The sequence below is a fragment of the Sturnira hondurensis genome, unplaced genomic scaffold (genome assembly GCF_014824575.4).
Source record: "Sturnira hondurensis isolate 20B ecotype Veracruz unplaced genomic scaffold, ASM1482457v3 Scaffold0020787, whole genome shotgun sequence".
Classification (NCBI taxonomy): Eukaryota; Metazoa; Chordata; class Mammalia; order Chiroptera; family Phyllostomidae; genus Sturnira; species Sturnira hondurensis.
Genome location: NW_028093418.1, coordinates 2,766,467 through 2,783,073, shown reverse-complemented (window position 1 = coordinate 2,783,073; position 16,607 = coordinate 2,766,467). Strand labels below are relative to the sequence as shown.

General features: G+C 51.2%; 1 protein-coding gene across 2 annotated transcripts; it reads right to left on the bottom strand.

The window, feature by feature from the left end:
- Positions 1 to 832: 832 nt before the first annotated feature.
- ACKR2 (atypical chemokine receptor 2) lies at positions 833 to 16,270 on the bottom strand. Of its 2 annotated transcripts, XM_037030626.1 has the most exons (3): positions 16,200 to 16,270; positions 8,282 to 8,391; positions 833 to 2,125 (listed from the first exon to the last, which is right to left on the bottom strand). In XM_037030626.1, the coding sequence occupies exon 3, from the start codon at positions 2,094 to 2,096 to the stop codon at positions 846 to 848; it is 1,251 nt and encodes a 416-aa protein (XP_036886521.1). In that variant the 5' UTR covers positions 2,097 to 2,125; positions 8,282 to 8,391; positions 16,200 to 16,270; the 3' UTR covers positions 833 to 845. The 2 variants fall into 2 exon arrangements, with proteins under 2 accessions (XP_036886521.1, XP_036886519.1); XM_037030624.1 differs by lacking the exon at positions 16,200 to 16,270 and having other exon boundaries at positions 833 to 2,128; positions 8,284 to 8,362.
- Between the last annotated feature and the right edge of the window lie 337 nt (positions 16,271 to 16,607).

Below are 16,607 nucleotides of genomic sequence, written 5' to 3'. Positions count from 1 at the left end.
GGCAAGAAATATTCAAAGTAAGAAAAAAGCAGGGACCTACAGCCAAGATTACTCTACCCAGCAAAGCTATCATTTAGAATCAAAGGGCAGAGAAAGAGCTTCCTAGACAAGAAAAAAACTAAAGGAGTTAATCATCATCGTACCATTATTGTATGAAATGTTAAAGGGACTTATTTTTAAAAAAGAAGATAAAAACTATGAACAATAAAATGGCAAAAAGTACATATGTATCAACAATTGAATCTCAAAATCAGACTAAGCAAACAGGAAGAACAGAAATAAAATCACGGACCCAGAGAACATTTTTTTTTCCAAGATTTAATTTATTTATTTTTAGAGAGAGGGGAAGGGAAGGAGAAAGAGAGGGAGAGAAACACCAATGTGTGGTTGCTTCTCATGCGCCCGGTACTGGGGACCTGGCCTGCAGCCCAGCCACGTGCCCTGGCTGGGATCGAACCAGCCACCATTTGGTTTGCAGACCAGCACTCAATCCACTGAGCCGCACCAGCCAGGGCCCAGGGAGCGTTTTGATGGTTCCTTGATGGAAGGTGGGCGTGGGGGAATGAATGAAGAGGTGAGGGGATCGAGAAGTACAAAAGAGGTAGTTACAGAAACTGGTCCCTGGTTCCACAAAGGTTGGGGACCACCGCAATCAGTGATAGGAGGACATGACGATAGGAAACAGAGGTCAGCTGGGCAACTGTTGCAGCAGTTCAGGGAGTCCTGAAGGAGTGATGTCAGTGATGTCAGTGATGTCAGTAATGTTCAGTGATGTCCTGGAAGGAGTGAGCGGATGCTGGTGATGGTTGAGAACTGAAAACTGACCGCTGGGTTTAGCAACACCATCAGTAAGGCCCTTGGAGAGAAGAATCTGGGTGGATGCCCAACTGAGCTGGGTCCCATCTGCTCTCATCAGACTGTGTCATGGCCACTTGGGTTTCCTTTTCCCTCACACCCTCCTTGCTGGGGAAGTCCTCAGCTTGCCTTTCCCCAAGGTCATTCACGCTGGTCATTTCTTCTTGGCCAGTGAGGTTGCCACTCTCACAACTGCTGGACAGTGGGACCTGGGGAGGGCAAGGTACGTGGTGCCGCCCACACACAGTGGCCAGGGAAGCCTTCAGGTACTGGCCAAAGCAGCGGACGGAGAAGGCGTAGAGGACAGGCGTGAAGCAGCAGTGAAAGAAGGCAATGGTCTCTGTTACCTGCAGTGCGTAATCCAGGTACTGGCTGACCTTGCAGTTCCATAAGACTTTCAGGTCCATCAGCGAGTGCAGAAACAAGACCAGGTTGTACGGGAACCACAGCACGAAGAAAGCCACCACCAGGGCGATGGCTATCTTCAGAGCCCGGCCCCGGCCTGGGGGCCTCAGCCTGACCAGGACCGAGACAATGCGGGAATAGAAGAAGATCATGGCAAGGAGTGGAAGGAGAAACCCCAGAATGTTCTGCTGGAAGCGCAGAAAGAGCTTCCAGAAGGTCCCGTGCCCCCCGAAATCTGGATAGCAGTTCCACACACCCTTGGGGTTTTCATGCATCTGCACAAAGATCATGTCGGGGATGGAGACAGCCAGGGCCACAGCCCAGACCACGACAACAAGGACCCAGCGCTTGACGTGGGTCCTCAGCCTGTGGTGGGCCTGAGCGTGGACAATCTCCAGATACTTGTCCAGGCTCATGCAGCTAATAAAGAAGATGCCACTGTAGAGGTTGATGGTATAGAGAATGCTTACCGCCTTGCACAAAAAACTCCCAAAGACCCAATGCCAGGCCACGGAGATGACCCAGAAGGGCAGGGTCACCACGAACAGGAGGTTGGAGATAGCCAGGTTCAACAGATAGACCTCTGTCATCCGCCTGCGAGGCACATACCGGAGCAAGACCACTAGAAGGAGGAGGTTCCCGCCCAGGCCCAGCACGAAGACCAGGCTGTAGAAGACTGGCAGGAAGACTCTGCTGAAGTACAGCACCTCGTCCTTCCTGCAGAGCAGGAAGGCCTCCAGGTCCGGGTAGTCCTCATAGTCATAGAAGGAGCTGCTGTTCTCAGAACTGGCGACCTTGGTGGTGAGCAGCGGCTGAGGGGGGGCGGTGGTGGCCATGCCGGGAGGATACGCCCAGCCCTGGAGCTCTGCCAACCAGAGAGGAGTGTGAGAGACAGACGGCGAAGCCGGGCAATCCCACCTCTCCTAACCCCATTTCTACCGCTCTGGGATGTCCCATAGGCTCCTCACCTCCGCACCTGCAGCCCAGCAAACACCAACACAAGTGCGGGGAGCTGAGTCTGTCACTGACTCTCTGTGCCACCTTGGGTAAGCGACTTGGCCTCAGGGGTTCTCTTAGTACCCACTTCTTTCGTTACGGTTAACTTTTCTCCTTCATCGTTTAGAAAGACTGGCACTGTCTTTCCTATTTTTCCTTATTATGTAGGGCTACCGATTCACCTATTTATCCTGTCTCCATACTCTTCCTCACCTGTGGCTTTTAATTATTCCTTGTGTAGCTTACGTTTGTTTTTTAAATGAGAGCTTCTCTCCACTGGGGCTTGTTTTCTCTATAAACGTCTGGTGTGCCCGCTCTGGCTTTGAACCTTCCTTACTTCCCTCCCCTGAGAATTTCCCTTGCTTTTATTTAAAGACTTCTAGTTATAAATGTTGTTTCATATCAACATTTTCTTCTACGTTTTACATTTTATTTTAACCAGCATGTTTAGGTTTGTAGCAGAAAGTTGTGATCTGTTATGTTGACAGACTCAGAACAGCTAAACTTTTCATCCCTCGTTTTCCCATCTTCAAAATGATAACAATACCCGCGCCTACTCGTGGGTTCTTGTGGGACTGAAGTTTCACGTGAAGCACTTCATGTGCTACAAAGAATGCCCAGAACATAGTAGGTGCTCAGTGCATGCTAGTCTGCATTACTGCTTTACTCAGACCCAGGTCGACCACCTTCCCACCAGCCTCCCCTCCTCGCCTGTGCCGGTCTAACTGAATGGCATCACCAGCTCCTCAGGCACCTACGACCAAAATGTGAGTGGCAGCCCAGGTTCCTTCCTCACCACCCTCCACGCCCCCTGACTACTTCTGGAAAATGTCCAGTCTCTCAAAGTCCTGTAAAAATAGGGACATGATATTCTTTTAATAAAATTAAGACAAATGTACTATACACACGGGAGTCGAAAGAGATGAGAGGGAAAAAGCCAGGGAGTGACAGGCGCAGGAGTCAAGATGGCAGCTGTCTGGGCAGAAGCGAGAGGGGTTGGACCCGGGTGAGAAAGAGGCGGGAGGAACCGCCTGATCTGATCCAAGTGCCTTTATTTGATGCTGTGCTGAGAGGCGGGCGGAGTCAGGGTCGACTTCAGCACCGGAAGAAGGCAAGAGTGGGGTTTTTAAAAGAAAAAGCGTGGGGTTTGCATGTGGCGGTGGGTGGGGGGGAGGGTTAGCCTCTCGTTCTTCCAGACGGGTGCCTCAGGGTTTCAGGATGTGAGTTGGAACAAGTTAGGCAAAGGGCAGGCTGTTCCCAGGTACAGGAGGGTCAGTTGGTCACAGGCTGTTGTGGCTGGCGCCAGGTGTCTATTGAGCACAGTGGGAGACAGTTTGGATTAAGCCGCCGGCGACCGAGTGAGTCAGGACAACTGAGTCACAGGCAGGACAACTGAGTCACGAGCAGCCTGGGGTGAAGGGTCAGGCTAGTTTCCCCGAGGGTTGGAAACTGGCCTGACTGGGTCAGGAGCACTCTGGCGGGCTGGGGAACTGGCCTGACCCTTTCATCCCAGGCTGCTCTTGCTTATGTTTTCAAAGCTGGGGGTAAATGGGTGAAGGTCTGTCTTCTGGAACTGCTTCCCGCTGGGAAGGGATGTAGAGCTGTCCCTAAGCCACCTCCATGAGCTGTGCTTGCACTTGCCCTGGTTGGTAATGTTACCAGACAAGTACCGCCCCGGTTTGTTTTTGAACTGCTCCAGCCCGGAGGATATAAACTTTACAAGCAGGTTGAAGATACAGGTCTGAGCATCAGGAGAGGAGTATTGAGAAGAGGGGCCCCGGGGAAGTCAGGAGGGGCTTCCCAGGAGGGGCTCCCCTCTTCCCCAGGTCATGCTGGGGAGCCAGGATTTATGGAGGGACTCAGATTCTTGATTTTAGAAGCAGACGCCAGTGTACCCTGAATGCTTTGCTGGACCTGACCTGATTTGGTAACATAGAAACAGCACTCATCTCTGAGGTATAGACATGTCCCTCCTTCTGATGCTGTGAGAGGGTCCAGGGCTCTTCGGCTCAGAAGGGCTACCCCTGTTAGGGAGTCTAGGTGTTCCTGGAGTGCAGCTAGGGTTCCCCCATCTTGGTCGGTGCCTCTGCTGTTTCTAGAGATAATTGGTGATGAATACCTAGGGAGGCGCCACCCGCCACAGCCCCAGCCCCGGAGAGGACTCCTGGCAACGCTGTTACGGGGATCAACAGGCCGGCCTTTCTGAATGAGTGGCCCTGACCCGTGAGGGGAAAGGGGAGTGAGGCATTTTCCCACTCAATTGATATGTCAGGAAGAAGGTACTCCAGGAAGCAGACCCCTGTCCGTTTTGGGGGGCAGAGTCCAATAGGCCCATGATCCACAAACCCAATATACCCCTGAAGAGCATTTCTCCAGGATACTCTGCAGAGGTGGATTTCTGCAGAAACTCTGCATCCTGTCCGCAGAATGGGCTGGGTTTCTATAGAAACATCTACCACTAACCAGGGTCCTAGTCCTGGAGTATTTGGTGTCCCAGTATTCAAGTCCTTGTACAACTAGGGATGCTGTGACTAAGGGGTCAATGGTGGGGTTTTAGGAGGGTTGGTCTATAAATGCAGAGCAGACAGAGCCCTACTTTTTCCCATAATGAACCGCCACAGTGCAATCTCAGTAGGGGGGGAGAGGACAGTCCTGGTCCTCTTGGGAAAGAAGGTTGAGGAAGCTAACTTTTCTGGCTGGCCTGCCGTTGCAGTAGGTGGATGTCTGTGTTGGAATCATGCCAGTGAGAGTCGCGGGTCTTGGAAAGCGAATATGTGAGAAAGCAGCTTCATCTCCAGGATTCTGGATTCCAACGACCCCAGGGTTTGGTACCCAGGTTAGGGAGAGCCTGGAGACGTTTCTGAGAGGGAGTTGTGGGATTATGAAGCTCTGTTGGCACTGGTTTGGGTTAAGTGGGCCGACCGGGGTTCCCTCACTCCTTTGACTTATGATGCAGAGGGGAAAGGTGGCGTGCAAGTGACCGATGACACGCAAGAGTAGGGGACCCTTGGGAGAGTGCCAGTCGTGGGCAGAAAGGTGTCTGGTAACTTACTTTGGTAGCGTTTGGTAACCTGAGGCCCCCGACGTCGGTGTGGGTGGTTGTGGAGTCCGGACTGCAAGAGACACTGCCCTACTGGCCTGGAAGCAGGGGCTGGACATACCCCCAGCTGCGGGGGAAGAGGCAAGGCCAGCAGCAGTAACTTAACTTTAGACAGTGGGCTATATGGACCGCTGTGTTGAAAGAGGGGTCTGCTAAGGGTGAATAAGAGAGAGGAGGGAGTAGGAGTAAGAAAATGCCAGCTAGGGTGGATCTAATTCTAGCCACGTGAAAACTAGTTCCCAGGAAGAGTCCTGGACATCCCCCGGGAGGAAGGCATCCCATCGTACTGGGAGTACGTCCTGTTCGGTGGAGTGCTGCGGTGCTACCTCAGCTGGAATGCTTACACAGAGGTCATAGAAGGTCAGTTAGCCTGGTCATAGAAGCCATAGAAGGTGACAGAGGTCTTAGAAGCTCAGTTAGCCTGGAATCCTTGCTGCTCCTGGGAAAGTGAGAGGTGTGGATCATTTGGGGCATTTGGGGCATGCAGAGAGCTTCTAAAAGGACAAGGACAGTTATAATAATAGCAGTGAGCAACAGGATAAGGTGCAGGAGAGGCTCGGGAGTTCCCGCACTGCTCATGTTGCGGGACACATTCTGGTTGGGTCCCTAAGGAGAGGGCTGTGGCTTATTTCCTCCTTCTGTTCCAAACTGTTGATTTGTGTCCCAGTTTCCTTCCCTTCACTGTTGGTTCCCTGTATATTTTTCTTTATTTCACTTTGCATAGCCTTCACTTTTTCTTCTCTTTTGCAACCCTACTCAACCATTTCTGTGAGCATCCTGATTACCAGTGTTTTGAACTCTGCATCTGATAGGTTGGCTACCTCTTCATTGCTTAGTTCTATTTTTGGAGCTTTGATGTGTTCTTTCATTTGGGCTATATTTTTTTGTCTCAGCTCCCCTGTTAGGCTGTAATGGGTGGAGCCTTAGATATTCACCAGGGTGGGGCAACCCATGTCACTGCCTTGGGGCACTGTATGTAGGAAAGTGGTCAGAGAGGAAACAATGCCGGTTGCTTGGCTCTCGGCTGGCTTTCAGTCACTTATCCCACTACCCACTAGCAAACTTGCACCTTCTGGTGCTGATTCCTGGGTGGGTGGGACATTCTAGGGTCTCTCCAGCACATTCTCCTGAGAGGCTGGGAGTTTCCCCCACTGCCGCCCCAACCCCCACAGGTTTTCACAGTCAGACATTCTGAGGCTTCATTTCCCCACACTGGGACCCTGGGTTCCACGGTCTCTCTCACTCCCCAGTTGTTCCTCCCAGTTTATCCACACGCAAGTGTAGGACTCCCTGCTCTGCCAGCCACCACCTCAGCCACCACCTCAGCCACCGGGTCCTCCAGTCGCCTTGCCACCCGTCCTCTCCTCCCTGGCTGCCCGTCTCCACCCCTCCCACCGGTCTCGTGTTTCTTCTTTAACTCCTAGGTTGTCGGACTTTCATACAGTTCAATTTTCTGGCAGTTCTGGTTATTTTTATTTTTTTTTGTTTTTAAATTTGTCCTTGTCTTTCTTTTGTCTGTGTGAGGAAACAAAGGGTAGCTACCTACACCTCCGTCTTGGCCAGAAGTCCTCAGGATGGAATTATCTAGTACATTCAATGCCAGTTTATATTCCTTTTGTGAATGATTTAGTGTTTTAATGAGTGGAATTCGCATTTTACAAAAGGTTTTATACAGTAACACTTTTAGCTTTTTACGCAGATGTTGTTCACATTTTCCCCAGTCCTTCCTGATAGAAGTTTTGTCTATTTTTTTCCAGGTGGTATTTTGAAATAAGTGTTGATGCTTCTACTTTTCTTGACACTGTGATCTCAGAGCTGATGGCAATGCTGCGGAGGCGGGGCCTCTCCCAGGGGAACCCTGACGCCCTCCCGCTCCTTGTCCCACCCTGGGCTCCTGGCATGGCACCCGGGCCGGATATTTGTGAAAGCCACACACACACCCTGTCACCACCCCAGGAGCTCAGAGTGGGTGGCTTTCTCCAGGGCCAGGCCGTGCTCTTGACTGGCCTCAGGAACTTGGTTCTATACCTTCTTTTCTTGGTCTTCCATTCTGCCTGTGCACCTCGGGGTCTCCTGTCCCCAAGCCTCTCCCTTTTCTGAGCAGCAGGAAAGACACCCCCAACATATGGCTGGGAGTCTGTGAGCTGCTGGGGTTTGCTCTTCTGCACTTGGGCCTGATTAGGATTTCTTAGTCAGGAGTTGTCCCTAATTAAACAGCGGCAGTCCTGGTCTGTCAGCACTGAACTTGAACCTGACATGGGTTCTCAAAGTCTTTGACTTTTTCTTTAACAAACAACCAAGCTTGATGATTGCTTTGATCAACGCTGGCTGTCAGGGCAGCAGGCCCCAGGTTAGACCATACCACCTAGAACATGCTGCTCCCTTTCCTCTCAGGGCCTCCTGATTTTTCACTCGGGGACAGAGGCCACCAGCCCCTCCCATCATGCTCATCAGCAACAGCAGCCACACCCCCACGCAGACCCGGGATCTGGCCAGGCACCTTCATACCCACTATGGCAGCCCTGCAAGGCAAACCAGGGAGGAATAGGCAGCACCATTGAACCCAGGAGCAAAGCGACTTTTTCATGACCTCATAGGAAGTCACTGGCTGAGCTCCAGGTGAATCTTGGGTCTGAAGACTCCAGGAACAGTGTCCCCTCCCTCCCCTTCATCTCATCCTTGGCCTCTGCTCTGACCCATCCAGCTTACAGAAAGGGGCCACCTGAGAGAGGTGTGGTTTGGGCTCAGGAGGTCTCAGCTGGCCAGGACATTGCCCTCCTCGGCTGGTCTAGCCTCCATAGAGTTCACCATTAATGCCTCAAAGGCTTTACTGAGCAAAGCAAAATGCAGCCTCTCTGTGGTCCACAGGTAACGGCCTCCCAAAGATGTCCACATCCTAATCCCTGCAACCTGAGAACATGTTACCTTGTGTCAACAGCGACTTCACAGATGTGTTAATGGCCTTGAGATGGGGAGGGTGTCCTAGATGGTCCAATGTAATCACAGATGACCTCGTGGGAAGGAGGCAGGAACACCTGAATCGAAGATGGGACAAGGGAGACAGAAGTCAGAGTAACGCAGTCAAAGACGACGGTTCTCTAGGAGCTGGGAGAGGCAAGGCACAGATTTTCCCCTGACCCTCGAGGGGAATGCAGCCCTGCTGACCCATTTTAGACTTCTGACATCTAGAACATTAAGATGATCAGTTTGGGTTGTTTTAAGGCACCGATTTTGTGGTATTTGATACAGTGGCAATGGGTAATATATACTTGCTGTGACCTTTTGTGCCCTAAGCATCTCAGACCAAGGAAGTGTCCACCTCCTTCTACTGACATGTGAGGAAACTGAGCCTCAAAGAAGGGGAACAACTTATGTAAAGCATACAGTGAGTAGTCAGTGGCTGGACTGAGCCATGAACCCATGGTCCTGCCTGCCCTTAGGTCTCTGTTACCCACCCCACCCCCCACCCAACACCGAATTGCTCTTCTAGCCCCATTCTGGTTTTTTCCTTTGCTTTGTTTTCACTTTTCCAATTGCCTGAACTCATTAAGTTTACCCAGCAACACCTTAGGTGGAACAAATGGAGGTATCAGTTATTCACATCCTAGTATGAATTAGCAGGTAGTAAGGCAACCCCTGATGAAGCTCGGTAGTTGAACTTTTGGGGAATCCAAAGAACTGTGTGCAGACTACAGTGGGAGGCTTTCAAAAGGCCCCAAGGGATAGCAAGGGCAAAGTCAGCTGAGCTTCCCCTGCAAGGAAGCCAAGGGCACAGAGGCAAACCATAGCTTGTCTCTAGGGCAATAACATCATTCTCTTGGTGAATGCCTGAGGCTGCTGGCCTGGGCTGACTCCAGCTTAGACTCAGCAAGAATCTCTGGCCAGAGAGTCCTGTGTCCTCCTGAGGGTCTTGAGGCCTCTCAGAGAGGTCTCCATTGAGGTGAAGAGAGGGTAAAGCCCCACCCATCTAGACAGGGAGGCAGCCATGTTGGTTGGGTTCCTTCTACGAGCTACACGTTCATGTGCAATTTCACGTCTAACCCTAACCACAGTTCTGGGAAGTGGCATTACTATGATCCCCACTTCCCGGATGAGGAAACCTGCCGTTTGGGGAAGTGAAGCCCCAGTGTCCACGGTTTTGCACCAGCCGAATTATGGACCCAGGATTAAATGACTCAAGCAACACAAGGTAAATGTGATAACCCCTTCCTCCCAGCTCCCCTTTCAACAGGGACTGAACTTGGATGTGAAGGATGAGCCTATGATTGTAGGACTTCTAGCCTCAGCGACAAGCGGCAGAGAAGCTTCAAAGTCAGTCATGACTTAGGGCCAGCCCCTACGGGCTTGAGAGAGCCCGCTGTGCCGCGTCTGGGAGGCATTCGCCCGACAGCCATGGAATTAACCAATTCTGCTTTCACTGATGGCACGTTGGCAGCTGGAAATGGATCGTGGTGGGAATGTGTACACCATGGCGTGTGTTACGAGCCGGAGCTCCCCCCGTCTCCTGCGTGTGCCCCGTACCCCGCCACCTTTACCAGCACAGCCCTTGTCGGGACCCTGTGGAGCTGGACCAGACCCCGTCTGTCTCCCGCCACCTCCCCTCTTCCAGCTTCCACACCAGTCCCACAGCTGCCCTCCTCCTGAGCCAAGAGCTCCAGGACGGGGTCACAGGTAGGTCCCCTCTCAGACGCCCTCAGCGCATCCATGCGGAGAGTGCTGGCCACAGTGCGGCAGAGACCAGTGAACAAATAAACAATATCGAAAGTGACTGCGGAGGCCACACCGGCTTTCAAAAATCTAAAACGAAAACTAACATTTGAGATCACTCCCAGTGGACAGTCATTTTTGCTGGCGTCCTTACAACTTAAAAGTCATATCCTTTAAAATGTAACCTGAACCCTCCCTTCCCAGAAGCCTGCCAGGGCCACTGGCCCAGTGTGACCCCTGCTCCCGCCCCCCAAGCCCTCACAGGAGGTCACTTGCCAGCCTCAGTGTCCACCTCCTGGAAGCAGAGTCACCTTTGAAGGGTCCATTGGCCTCCTGTGATAGACTGGAGTCTCCCCAGGGTTGCTGGCAGCTGAGAGGCACTCACCAAAGGATCCTGGGATTAATCAGCGCGGCCACCTCTCCCCCTCCCTTCTCTCTGCTCATGTTTTCCTCGCCTGGTATCCTGCCTCCCCATGGCACCCAGGACACAGCTGAGCCAAGACCCTCCTGGAAATTGTCTTCTCAGCCCAGGCCGGCTCTGTCCCAGCAGCCTTGGGATCCGTGACCGTGCAGCGTGACCGGCCCAGAGCCCCCACTCTTTCTACTTGAGTCACGTTCAAATGCCACTTCCAGCTGGTACAGCCTCCCCGGACCAGTGTCACGGCATGTGCCCTGTGGCCACCCCCACTCCATCCCACTCAGTCCTCCCGAAGCGGGTGAGGGACACCCGAGGGATGGAGTCCCAAGGCCCGGACAGGGCCCTGCCTCCATTTGGGTGGGCCCGCCTCAGCTGGTAGCTCCGGCATTCCCATCCCGAGGTCCCAGCCTGGCTGTGGCTGGGACCACTGAAACAGGAGCTGTGACTTTACTCACACTCCGACCACAGGGTCTGGCTGCAGAAAGCGCTCTGGTGTGGGGGCACAAGTGGCGGAGAACCTGCCTCTGGGGGCACTGGTAACAGTGTGGGCTCTCTATTTCCCTCCTGGAATTGGGTATTAAGCTGCACCGGGCATGTAGCCACAACAGCAGCGATAACCCCACCACCTACATGGCTCTTACTATGGGCCAGGCTGTTTCCCCAGAATTTCACTCCTATCCACGCATTTGACCCTTGCACTAACACTTCCAGGCAGCTGTTCTTATTATCTCTATTTTACCTGGGGGGAAACTGAGTCACAGAGAGGCTGAGGAACTTCCCTAAGGCCACACAGCCAGTAAGTGGCAGAGTTGAGATGTGGAACCAGGCCCAGAGTCGGGGCTAGCTCATTGAAAAATAGGGGTGAAGGAGGAAGACTGGCGATGGAGAAGAGACAGACGACAAGCTGCTATCACTCAGGACGCCCAAATAGAAGGTCGGCTGGGAGGCAGATGCTGTGGGAATGGAAAACAGGAAAAGGAAGCGACAGCCTCATGAGGAAGGCATGAGGCGAGAAGCCCAGTGCCACCGGAATGACCGCAGGGAGAGAACTCAGGAGTGACCGGCTCAGGGCAGGCCTGGGTCTCCGCCCCCCCCCCAACTCAATTTGCCCCAACGGCCCCAAGACAAAGTCAGCGCTTCTGTCCAGGAGCCCTTGACTTCCACAAGCCTGTGCCCTCACCCATAAAATAAATACAGCCAAGGACTTTGTGAGGATTAAGTCCAACACAATCATATAACAGCCACCACCATGGGACCCTGCCAGTGTGTTTGGACGCTGGGGCAGGGGGATTTGCATAATCAAGTTATTTATCCTCTCATTTACCTTACGGAGGTTAAATACTGTTATTAGCTGGGTTTTACAGCTGAGGACACGGGCACAGAGCGGATAGGGAACTGGCCCAATGTCACGGAGCAAGTGAGTAACAGAGCCAGGAACTGAAAGCCAGAGTCCAGGCACTCAAAGTGACATTACCTCTCAGAGACAGCAACGAGTGGCCCTGGACAGTTAGTTCACTAGGTCAGACTGTCGTATTGATGCGCCAAGATTTCGGGTTCAATCCCTGGTCAGGGCACATACAAGAAAAGACCCCCGAGTACATCAATGAGTAGAACAACAAATCGATGTTTCTCTCTCTCTCAAATTAATAAATGAAAAAAATAAGTCAGTTGTGGTCCCATCCACCAAGCTCTGTATGTATTTTTAAAGTATATTTTACTGGTTATGCTATTACAGTTGTCCCATTTTTTCTCCACTTTATTCCCCTCCAACTTGCACCTCTCCTGCCACAGCATTTCCCCCCTTAGTTCACGTCCATGGGTCGTACATACAAGGCCTTTGGCTTCTTGTCTCCTATACTATTCTTAACCTCCCCCTGCTATTTTGTACCTACCATTTATGCGTCTTATTCCCTGCACCTTTTCTCCCAGTCTCCCCCACCCCCTTCCCTGCTGATAACTCTCCATGTGATTTCCATTTCTGTGATTCTGTTTCTCTTCCAGTTGTTCGCTTATTTTTTGTTTTTTCCTTTCAAGGTTCAGTTCTTGAGAGTTGTGGGTTTGTGGTCCTTTTACTGTTTACAGTTTTGATCTTCTTTTTCTTAAATAAGTCACTTTAACATCTCATATAATAAGGGCTTGGTGACAATGAACTCCTTTAAGTTGATCTTATCCGGGAAGCACTTTGTCTGTCCTTCAATTCTAAATGATATCTTGGCTGAATAGAGTAATCCCTGGATGTAGGTCCTTGCCTTTCATGACTTTGAATACTTCTTTCCAGACCATTCTTGCTTGAAAGGTTTCTTTTGAGAAACTGGCTCATAGTCTTATGGGAACTCCTTTGTAGGTAACTGTCTTCTTTTCTCTTGCTGCTTTTAAGATTCTCTTCTTATTGTTCATCTTGGGTAATGTAATTATGATGTGCCTTGGTGTGACCTTCCTTGGGTCCAACTTCTTTGAGACTCTCTGAGCTTCCTGGATTTCCTGGAAGTCTATTTCCTTTGCCAGATTGGGGAAGTTCTCCTTCATTATTTTTTCAAATAAATTTTCAATTTCTTGCTCTTCCTCTTCTCCTTCTGGCACCCCTATGATTTGGATGTTGAAATATCTAAAGTTGTCCTGGAGGTTTCTAAGTCTCTCTTCATTTTTTTGAATTGTCGTTTCTTCATTCTGTCCTGGTTGAAGGTTTATTTCTTCCTTCTGTTCCACATTGTTGATTTGAGTCCCAGTTTCTTTCCCTTGTTTCCCTTCGCATAGCCTTCACTTTTCCCCTATTTTGTGACCATACTCAACCATTTCTGTGGGCACTCTGATTACCAATGTTTTGAACTCTGCATCTGATAGGTTGGCTATTTCTTCATTGCTTAGTTCTTTTTCTGGAGTTTATCTGTTCTTTCATTTGGGTCACATTTCTTTATTTTGGTGCAGCTGTTATGTTGTGAGGGGTGGAGGTTTAGATAATCACCAGAGCAGGGCAAATCACCTCCCTGTCTTGTGGTGCCGTATGTGGGAGAGTGGTCAGAGAGGGAACGATGCCACTCACTCAGCTCTCAAGGGGCTTTCAATCACTTCTTCTGTTACCCACAAGGAAACTGGACCCTCTGGTGCTGACTCCTGGGTGGGTGGGTTTGTGTACATTCTAGAACCCTGTGGGTCTCTCTAACAAACTCTCCTGTGAGGCTTAGAGTTCCTCCTGCCACAGTAACCCCCACAGGTCTGTACAGCCACAGGTTTTTGAGACTTTCTTTTCCTGCTCCGGAACCCTGGGTTGTGCGGTTTATCTCGCTCTCCAGTTGTCCCTCCTGGTTTACCCACACACAGATGGGGGACTGCCAGCCACCACATTACCTGCCTGGCCCTCCCCACACCAGCTGCCAGTCCACCACTCCTCCTGGTCTGGACAGATGTTTCTTCTTTAACTCTTTGGTTGTCGGATTCCATATAGTTCGATTTTCCTGCAGTTCTGGTTGTTTTTGTTTTTATTTTTGTTGTTGTTGTTGTTGTCTTTCTTTTAATTGTGCAGGGAGGCACCTCCATCTTGGCTGGAAGTCTATATGTATTAATGCACTTACTGCTCACAACAGCCTTATGGGCCTATTTATTATTCCTATTTTACCAATGAGTAAATGAGGCTCAGAGAGGGGGAGTAATGTGCCCAAGGACACACAGCAAGTGGATTTCAAGACTGGAAATCAAGCCCCTGTAGCTGCTCCTGGAGCCTGTGTCCTGAACCTTATGCTGGGGCGGGCCTTTTCCTTCGACTCACGGGAAGACAGCTGCCCTCTGCATGGTCCACCATGGGAATCTTTGCATTGGGGTTCGGTACGGTGTAAAAAATACAAGAGAAACAGCAGTAACTAGCCTTGTCGTTCCCACGCAGCTCTGTACTCCCCGATGCTCTTTCATACCCCAGTCCCTGCGGGTCCCCCTGGCTCCCTTGTGAAGAGGCAGCAGGTGCCACCTCCCTGGTCTCACAAGAAGCCCAGGGCCACGCCACAAGCTAGGCAGAGCTGACCCTACAGCTCTGACCACTGACTGAGTCCTGGACCACTGAACAGTCACTGTCTTTCTCTCTTCCCTTTTTAAACATGTATTTTTCCTAATTACAACAGTGATATATGCTCAATGTAAAATGTGCAAATACTAGAAAAAATAGAAGGGAGGCTAAACATCACCCCATAACCCTAGGCTCCCTTCCCACCCACCACAATCTTGGAATTACCCTCGGGGCCATTTTGGTGTATCTTGTCTGTTTTCACTCCCGGAGCCCTGCCCGCTGCACTAAACCTCCCTAGATGTGTAGAATCAGAGTCTGGCTGGAGGAGAGGCGCCTTGTCCAGTCTCCAGCAGGGCAGGGGTCTCCTCCATTACCATGCTGCCTCCTGCTCCCTGGGGAATGTGAGGTCTGCCTGCTCCCCACAGAAGCTCCCCGGGATCTCACATTATTAGTCAATGCTTTCCTGGCCCCAGGAAATGGGGATGTTTGTGACAGTGACAAATCACAAGGAAACCCCTCCTCCCAAAGCTTATTTCAGTGAATAAAAACTAAGCAATCTTTGAGTGTGACTCTTCAAAGAGCTGCTGCAGCTAAAGAAATTGGGATTTCCACATCTTTCCCGAATTGTTCTCGCTTCTTAGCCTCTGTCGTTGTTGCTTGGAGGTCTACCTCTGGGGCTCCCTGCATGTCCACCTCAGCGTTATGCTGGTTCAAAACGTAACACAACCAACAGCGCCGGGGAGGGTGGCACACTCGGCGTGGCACACCATGGCAGACAGCATAGGTTAGTCCACTTCTTTTTTTTTTTTTAGGTTAGTCCACTTCTTAATGGCTGAGTAGCCCTGGGAAAATTACTCAACCTCTCTGAGCCTCGGTTTTCTCACCTATAAAATGCCTCCTTTGTGGAGTTTCTATAATAAGTGAATGCACGGCCAATGACTATCAGTTTCCCTTCCAGCCCCTAAAATGACACTTGGCTCCATCTGGATAAGGGGGGATCCTGGGACTGTTCGGGGGACAAGGAGAGGCTGAGATTTGGGGGGGCAGTCATGAAAGAATGGGGAGAACAAGGAAAGACTGTGGATGTGTGCAAAAGATCACAGAGCTGGGGAACGTCCGCCGTGGGTAGGGGCACCCTTAAAAACCATTTTGTCTGTCTGCATCATAGTATAGCTGNAGCCCCTAAAATGACACTTGGCTCCATCTGGATAAGGGGGGATCCTGGGACTGTTTGGGGGACAAGGAGAGGCTGAGATTTGGGGGGGCAGTCATGAAAGAATGGGGAGAACAAGGAAAGACTGTGGATGTGTGCAAAAGATCACAGAGCTGGGGAACATCCGCCCTGGGTAGGGGCACCCTTAAAAACCATTTTGTCTGTCTGCATCATAGTATAGCTGGGGAAACTGAAGTCCAGAGAGGAGAGTAAATGTCTGAGGTCGCTCAGCCACGTCCGATACCAACTCTCAGGGATTTTCAGACTCCAGAAAGCAGATTGTCAGAGCTGGAGTCAAGCTTGGAAGTGGCCAGCAGACCACCCCACTCCCCAGCCACTGGGGCAATTGTTCCAACAGACGTCCTAGGGAGAAAGCTCCACAGTGACCCCTGGTAACACCCCCCTCTCCCCACACATTGCCCTGTGTTCCAGGCCACTGCATTCAATCTCTCCCTGCAGTCCCTAAGCAGGGCCACCCCCCACACACACTCTGAAAGTGGACATAACATACCAGAGCCAGATCCACTTGCCTGGAGATGCGCACCCAGTGCGCAGGAGGACAGCCGCAGCGTCTGGGGTCCTTCTTACTCAGGGAAGTACAGAGGATGTGTCCTCCTCCTAAGCTCTTCCGCTCTCCGGACATCCCCTACACATCCTGATTGAAGGCTGAAGGCACCCTGCGTCAGCCCAGCCTGGCTGTTTTCTCTCACTGAAAATAAGCCCAGCTTGGCTGTGGCCCAGCAGCTCAGTTGGTTAGAGCATCGTCCAGATACCCGTGGATGCAGTTTTCATTCTGGGTCAGGGCTTATATAGGAAATCTTTCCCTCTCCCTTTTCGTCTTCCTTCCTCTCTCTCGCTCTCTCTCTCAAACAGTGTTATTGGAAAACATGCCTCCGACCACACCTCTCTGGAAGATTAC

Coding starts and splice junctions, on each gene's coding strand:
- ACKR2 (XM_037030626.1), bottom strand. CDS start 2,096: ATGGCCACCACCGCCCCCCCTCAGCCGCTGCTCACCACCAAGGTCGCC.